This window comes from Limanda limanda, chromosome 12 (assembly GCF_963576545.1).
Source record: "Limanda limanda chromosome 12, fLimLim1.1, whole genome shotgun sequence".
In the NCBI taxonomy this organism is placed as follows: domain Eukaryota; kingdom Metazoa; phylum Chordata; class Actinopteri; order Pleuronectiformes; family Pleuronectidae; genus Limanda; species Limanda limanda.
The window spans coordinates 10,147,671-10,155,757 of NC_083647.1; the positions used below are offsets into that span (position 1 = coordinate 10,147,671).

The 8,087-nt window shown below is 40.4% G+C and overlaps 1 protein-coding gene across 1 annotated transcript; it reads left to right on the forward strand.

The window, feature by feature from the left end:
• Window positions 1-459: 459 nt before the first annotated feature.
• On the forward strand, window positions 460-8,087 carry LOC133015467 (cell cycle control protein 50A-like). The gene is made up of 7 exons (XM_061082672.1): window positions 460-917; window positions 2,414-2,533; window positions 2,952-3,059; window positions 3,145-3,232; window positions 3,367-3,510; window positions 4,153-4,362; window positions 6,185-8,087. The coding sequence occupies exons 1-7, from the start codon at window positions 669-671 to the stop codon at window positions 6,376-6,378; spliced, it is 1,113 nt and encodes a 370-aa protein (XP_060938655.1). The 5' UTR covers window positions 460-668; the 3' UTR covers window positions 6,379-8,087.

Below are 8,087 nucleotides of genomic sequence, written 5' to 3' on the forward strand. Positions count from 1 at the left end.
TGACATAGACAATAATCAGCTAAAGTGACAGTAAATTGAAATAACAGACATATAGATGAAAATGTATCTTTAGAACAGTACAGACATACATTATGTAAAAAAGAAATCCATCCACTAAGAAATACTTTCTTATTGTTCATTGAACCTTTCATTGTAAATTTTGACATTTTTCTGACTTCCTTTTCGGAGTCTTTAGTAGTTACTTTATATATTCTTTAAAGTCACATAGAAATCCTTAAAATTTAGCATAGTGTCTGCCATTCTAAATTCATAAAATGTGAAATTAATTGTATTGTACAGGATCACTAAGTTTAAAACTAAATGTGTAATAACATTTTAAATTGTGTAATAACCTTTTTACACTAATATTAATATACAGGTATTAATATACAGGCGTACAGAAAGGGCGTCTGTATTTCCTGTGATCATATGACGTCACTGCCACGTGGCAACATCCGATAGGCTAGGGCGCTTCCGGCTTCTTCCTCTGGGCATGAGATTAACCGGAGAGACCAACATTACAACAAGTGGGGATTTGAGCCAGACGCGGGGGGGTTTCGCTCCTCAGACAGTTCCACCATCTACCTCATCGTGTCGTCTCTGGTTTCACCGAGGAGCCGTCGAGCGTCGGCTAGAGAGGATCACCGGGCTCCGAGTGGATCGCAGGCATGATGGCGTCCAGCTACAACGCCAAGGAGGAGGACGGGCACGTCCCCGGCGCCGCCGGCCACGGCGGAGCGGCGGAGGCGAAGAGCAAGAAGCCGGACAACACGGCGTTCAAGCAGCAGAGGCTTCCGGCCTGGCAGCCCATCCTGACGGCGGGCACCGTGCTTCCGGCCTTCTTCGTTATCGGCCTCATCTTCATCCCCACCGGCATCGGCCTGTTCGTCACATCCAACAACATCAAGGAGTTCGAGGTGCAGTAACTGTCATGTCTGTCGGGCATTTAACCAGCTGTCACCTGTGGGAACCGGCTAAAGGCTGGTTTCCTCTCAGCCCATAAGTCACTGTTAGCAAACGGAAGCTCCTCCACAAAGCACGTAAACCTGTTGAAATAACACGAGAACATAAAGAACCAGAGAAATCTTGTCTTGTTTCTCTTCGCAGCGGACTGTTTATCAACGGACCCAAGCTAGCTAGCAACTAGCTAGCAACTAGCTAGCTCAAACTAATAACAAGAATTCAAAAGTACTGTATGGACAAAGACAAGCGCTCAGCTCGTGTTCAGGCAACTTTATGGACATTTGAGACTCTGGTTTTAATATTCAGATGATTATCAGGATGTTTTTCACCCTTTTAAACGCATATGTAGAACAGATATTGATATAGTGATATAGATATTGTATTGTCATTCAGACCATACAACAGGATGTTGTGTTGTGTGGTTGAAAATGCGTTTCTTCCGGCTCCATGTGCAAACATAAAAAGGTACAACCAAAAAAATACACAATAGACACAATAATAGACCTAAAGACAAACTGAGCCACAAAGAATGAAGAATTGCACGTCCTTTTCACAGTGGCTGGATTGTTAGATTTACTTCTTTGTGTGTAGCACCAAGTTCTTATTTGTGAGGGTTTGCAAAATGTTAGAAACAACAATGCAAAGACTTTTCTTTTCAGGAAATGAAATAAGTCCTGAAGATGGTTTGCATCAACTTAGTCAAAAGTATAATAATTTACAAAATCACACGCTGGTAAGGAAGTAAAAGTAAACTCTGACATGGTTAACATAGGATTCTAAGAAATAAGAATCCCCTCGACACAACTGGTGAATCTGTACACGACAGACACCAGGAGGAAATCGTCCCTCTGGAAGACGATACAGGGAAGAGAAATATTTTCAAGCGATATTTTGTTCCATTTTCAGTCATTTTACTCAAATAATAATTGTGAATGAGCTGTTAATACTTAAGCCACTTTGACTAAAATGTTTACCACCACAGACTCATTTGATTCTATTTACTGCACCTATTTGTATTTCTTTTTTGGGGTTTGTGCCAAAATGAATGAACTGTGTTTGCCATGTGCTATGTTAACCAGTGTTATCACAGCTTTGTAGATAAAGACAAATGTGTGGACAAAAACAGATTTCTATTCAAGTGTAAGTAATACCCTTGTATCAATGCGGTCGCCAAGAAATGGGAAAATATTGGACAAACACAAGTACAATACAGTACAGTTCAACAGCGTCAAATAACAGTGTCAAGTTCAAGTTGAATCACTACTTCAATTACATTCTTTATAGTAAAATACAATGCTGCATAGAAGTTCATATAGCAGAATCATAGTTTCACGTACTTGTACTACTGTAGATTAACTGTCTGTAAGTGTGTCTCAATATGGGGCAGTATGAAACCACATGCATTTATTGGAGCTTAGTGTAGTTAATAAATCCACCCCTCTTTTTTCAGATTGATTACACCGGTGTGAACAGCGACAGTCCTTGCTACAGCTGTGCCACTAACGTCAGCTGGAACAACACAACACCATGTCTCTGCTCTCTGAACTTCACCCTGAATCAGCCCTTTGAGGTGAGTGGGACACAAGCTTCCAGTTTGCAGGCACCATGAATAATGCATGACTTCCAATCTGATATTGACAATGTGGATTGCGTAATGAAAGGGAAAAAAGCTTCCATCCTGGCACTTAACGTCCATTAAGATCTATTTAGGGTCCAGAGAAAGGCAAACTCAGGGTTTGTTTGGAGGCTTCAGTGTCATGGATTATTCTCGTCTGAAAGTGTGCAGTCCAGTAACTCTTTAAAAGGCTTTTATTGATTTGTTATTAGAGCTCAAACCCAGTTGTATTTCAGTCTCAACAGATTTCAGATAAGACAATTACTCTCAAAAGATGCAAGGTTCCTTATGAATAATTACATTTGCATTTATGGGTGCATCAAAGATGAAACTGGACCAATATTGGTTACATTATCCCTCTTCTCCCCTGCAGAGCAATGTCTATATGTACTACGGCTTATCCAACTTCTATCAGAACCACAGACGCTACGTGAAGTCCAGGGATGACAGCCAGTTGTATGGTGACCCCAATGCTCTGAAGGTAGGACACATTGTGTGTTCACATCATGCATAGATTTAAGATTGGAAACCTCTTGCTTCAGTGCAGCCTTCTCTGTTGTGTATAGAGCCCCAGCAAAGAATGTGAGCCGTACCGTATGAGTGGTGCACAGCCCATCGCCCCGTGTGGGGCCATCGCCAACAGCCTTTTCAACGGTAAGTGAGATATGGTGAACAAACACTTTTCCTGCTCCTTTGTTCGGTCAAGTCTTATCTCACCGTTTCATCTCCAAACTCATTGTCTGCTCTTGCTGTGCGCTGGTATTGAATGTAATGCTTCTTTGTTTCAGACACTCTGGAGCTGTATCATATTGAAGTCAATGGCACAAGAAATCTAATTCCTCTGGTGAAGAAAGGAATCGCTTGGTGGACAGACAAGCATGTGAAGTTCAGGAATCCCGATGGAGACAACAACCTCACTGTAGCATTCCAAGGTGGTTTCAGCAAACTGTGCACAAACTTTTCAAAACACTTAAAGCAACAGTATGCAACTTTTTTTTGTACCAGAAAATTGCAGGTTCTAAATGAGTTTGCTGGTACACATAGGGACAATGACGCAGTTTTTTTATTCCCACTCCTCACCCTGAACACCTGTTGCTGCTCTCTGTCACTGTAACTGAGTGGGTACGATCTCCTATGAGTGTGTAGCTGAGTCATAGTCACCGTTTAAATTGCCAGAATCTGGCCCAGCAAGTTCAGGAATAATGCTAAACTGTAGATCGGTTAAAATACTTCAGTCATTAACAGACTTTATCTCCAATATTCAGCGAGGAAACTTTACAATATCAAGAATTAAAAACACAGTTTGTTTTATTTGTTACATTAGCACCTCTTTAGGTTCAGGAAGCCAGGGATCATGGGTAATATCCACCGCTCATATTAGGGATTCACTGCAGTGAGTGGGAGTACCCTGTCAATAGATTGATTGGCTTTGTTTTCTTCTCTACATTAAAACCACTTAGCAGAATTAATCCCCACAAGTGGCTGCAGAGGGCGCTGTTGATCAGTAAAATATACAAAGTGTTTTTTAAAACCCCTTGCATTGCCTAACTTGGTATTGTCTTGTTCTTTCTCAGGGACAAGTAAGCCAGTGAACTGGAGGAAGCCAGTGTATGAGTTGGACCCATCAGATCCTGAAAACAACGGCTTCATCAACGAGGACTTCATTGTGTGGATGCGCACGGCTGCGTTGCCCACCTTCCGCAAGCTGTACCGCATCATCCAGAAGAAGTCCGGCTCCACCCCCACTCTACCCAGTGGCAACTACATCTTGAACATTGCTTACAGTATCCTTTTGACTTATGGCCTGAAACTAGGGCTGCCACTAACGACTATTTTTTTATCGATTAATCGGACGACTATTTTATCGATTAGTCGATTAATCTAAACGACTAATTTTCCTCCAAAAAAATCAAATTGACCATTTCATTTCAGTTAATTTTATTTTGACAACAACAAACTGTATGTCATCGTATAATGTAGCACAAAACAAAATGTAAAAAAAGGCTCAAATATTAAAGTGCAAAACTGTAGGTTTAAACTAGCAACTCCAACGTGATAAAAATAAATAAAAAAGAGGGCTTATAAGTAAAGTCAGCAGTGCAACTCAAAAAGATATCAAAGTATCTATTTAACCCCTTATCAAAATAAAAAAGTTAGGTCTGCATATTAAACAAAGTGCAACAAGTTTAAAGTATAAGAAACAATGGTGTCCAGCTCAAAATCAAACTCAAACGTTAGTTAGACAGGCGTGTTGTAATGTAAGAATGTCAGCATGTCCACATGTTCTGGACTCAGTCTAGCGGCCCCCCCCGCGGGCGCCGTAGCTGAGGTGACGCGATTAGGACCCGACCCGCACCTGCGACGGACACCGCCCCGCGGTCCGAGAAAAAGGAAGCCCCCGCACCAGCGACGCCGTGAGGCGCCGTGGACGAGGACCCCCCCCCCCCCCAAAAAAAACAAACAACTTGAGGCGGGCCATCACACAGGAACATGTGATTGATGAGGTGTGCTGTACATCTTTGAAACAGGTTAAAGCCAAAACAAGTCCAGCTCTATAGAACTGAACTGAAATTGTGCTGCCCAGACAAAGAGTTATGTTAGGTTCATGTTTTACATACATGAGCAATTTCATCTTACGTAATGGCTTACGGTGGAAAACAGTTTGTTACTTTGAACATTAGTAAAGTTTATGGGAATTTTCATACAGATAGGCAAACTTAGCCGTCATGCATAGTTTGTAATGTTTGTTTGTGTTGTGGTTCTACACATATTAGTTTGCTGTCAAAAAACAACAAACGATATGAACGTGGACTGGTCAGAATAGACACCTAGCCTATTATAGAGACCTAGTGTCTCTGCCTGTAGTTGGAGAGATATCGTAGCATTTCGAGAATTCTCTCAACGAGGCTACTTCACCTTATCTTCAATAATAGGCAAGTATAAGTAATTCTGTGACTTTGATATTCCTTTAAGACTTTCAGACTGAACATAGGCCTTAAGTAAGTAATGTTATGTTGTTTTGCTATGAAAATGGAGGATGCTACCAAGCAACGCTGACACCAGAGTGTCTGAGAAACGGCTTGTGGAAGTGTTTTGTGCTCCAGGTCGTTACATCAAAGTAACAGATAAATGTCAGACTGTTTATCGACTTGGTACCATGCTGCTTACTCTTCAACCACAACAAATCTTCGTGCTCAACCAGCTTAAGCAGCAGAGGACTGCAATGCGTGTGGCGGTGGGGTATTTGAATCAGTTAGAGCAAATTTGTTGTAACGGGATATTTGTAAAGTATTTATAGTATTGGTCAAGTAAACAGGAGCTTCCAGTGAACAGGAGTTTCCTATAGATTTATAGATAAACAGGAGTTACCTGTTTACTGATAGGACAAGTGCAATTTTTGGATAATTGTGTTCTGACTCTACTGCTGTAAAACAGCCCAGTTCAGCTGAAAGCAGTTTATTTGTTAAGAGGTACTTAGGAATTAATTGCTGAACAAGGTCTACTTATGTGTTACTGCTTTTGCTGTAGATTACTTCTAAATCCTTTATTGTAATTTTCTCTCTTTCCAAAAGCTGCAGTTGTTTTTCTTTAACCATTTGTAATCAGATTACCCTGTGACCAGCTTTGACGGTCGCAAGCGAATGATCCTGAGCACCATCTCCTGGATGGGGGGGAAGAACCCCTTCCTGGGTATCGCCTACATCACAGTGGGCTCCATCTGCTTCTTCCTGGGTGTGGTTCTGCTCATCATCCACCATAAATATGACACCCGCAACAGCAGTGGAGATATCCCAAACTAAACGATTCTTCTGTTCTCTGTGCATGCACGTGGGGCCCTGTGGGGTCCGTTCAGGACTGCTTGTTGAACTTCTTTTTTAGTGTGAATACACTGTTCTCTGTGATTGTCTGTCGCGTCTTTGTTGAAGGACAGAAGCGTCTTCGGTCTCATCAAAAGCTGTGTTTAGGGTTATTTTAAAATGAAGACGCTAGAGTCTGTGTCTTTGTGCATTAAGCTTTAAGTTGGCGCCTGCGATCGTCATTGCCCGTCCTTTACTTCTTTTTTTATTCTTTTATTTATCTATAAATCTATAAAGTGTCTATTTTAGCATCGCTTTGCAAATGGCTTAATTATTGAAGGATGTATGTATTTTTAAAGTGATTGTCTGTTCTATTTACCATTATATGTCCTGCTGATGAATGTACCGTTCTATTTTATTGACAAACCTCTGATGTGACCTTGACTAGAGGATGGGATGAACATTGCTTGCATGCTGGTAACTATGATAAGCATTGCTGTTTAACAAGACCTACTTTACTCTTGCAGAGTCAGAGAACATTTATAATTAATACCAACCAATCTACCCCCTCTGTGACTGGACGTATAAGAGAATGTGCCCGTAATATTCTGTATTTAATTATAAGAAATACTCTGATACAATCTAATTCTTATTAATGATCGAAACATGATTCTTTACAACTACATATCCAGTATTCTCCTTTTAGAAGCACCTCTTGCTGATCAGAGCACAACATTATATTTTGGTTTTTACATTTAGGTGAGTAAAAATATCCTGCGTTCTCCGATGTTGACCAAATTATACTTAATGCACTTTAAAAGTGTCACATCTGTTAGTTTTCCTCTTGTTTTCACTCCATCTTCTGTCATTCTGATGCGCTGTTGGTTAGTAAATGATTCGTTAACTGTTTAAACTCACAAGTTATCGGTTTTTATAAGGTTTATAGGGTCCAATTTAACAACTTGGTCAATGTTCTGGTTTCATTTGTGATTGTTTTTTCGGTTGCACCTCACAGCCACCACCTCACTACTGCTGCTTTCATCATTAAACATGTTATAACTAAATAAGACATAAATAATGAATTAAAATCTCCCAAGAGGTGAAGATTCATTATATTTTTCTGATTGTGCATGCGTTCCAAATTTTTGCAAGATAAACCACACTGAATAATATTAAACATGATAGGAGGAAGTTCTCTGCTTTGACGATGTCCGTTCTATTATTTGGTGCAAGTGCAGTAAAGATAATTAGCCAGCAGATGTCACTATTTTGTTAGAATCAAACATGGAACAATCTTTTTATCAAGCTAACAGGTTAATTTACCTTTTTATACACAGTTTGTTTATTGGTCACTAGTGGAAGACAGTTTGAGCTGAAGAGGCAGAAACTTTTCCAACTTCATGTCACTTTATACACATGTGTATTTGTGGGACTTCAGATTCAGTGAACACTATCACCAACATCATGAGGTCTCTCTATATTTGCTTTCTTTAACAGGAGGATAGTAGTTTACATTCATCCGGAGGTCGGGTTAAGGGACACGCTGCTCCACAGAGTCACAGTGACTCTCAGTGTGTTTGGTATGTCAGCATTCATCTGAGATTTGATGAGTCAGGCTCACTTCAGATGTCTGTGTCTTTTTCTTTTTCTGTTTGGATAAAACACATTCGGCTCCCTAATGTTATTAATGAAAATAAATAAAATTCCTGTGA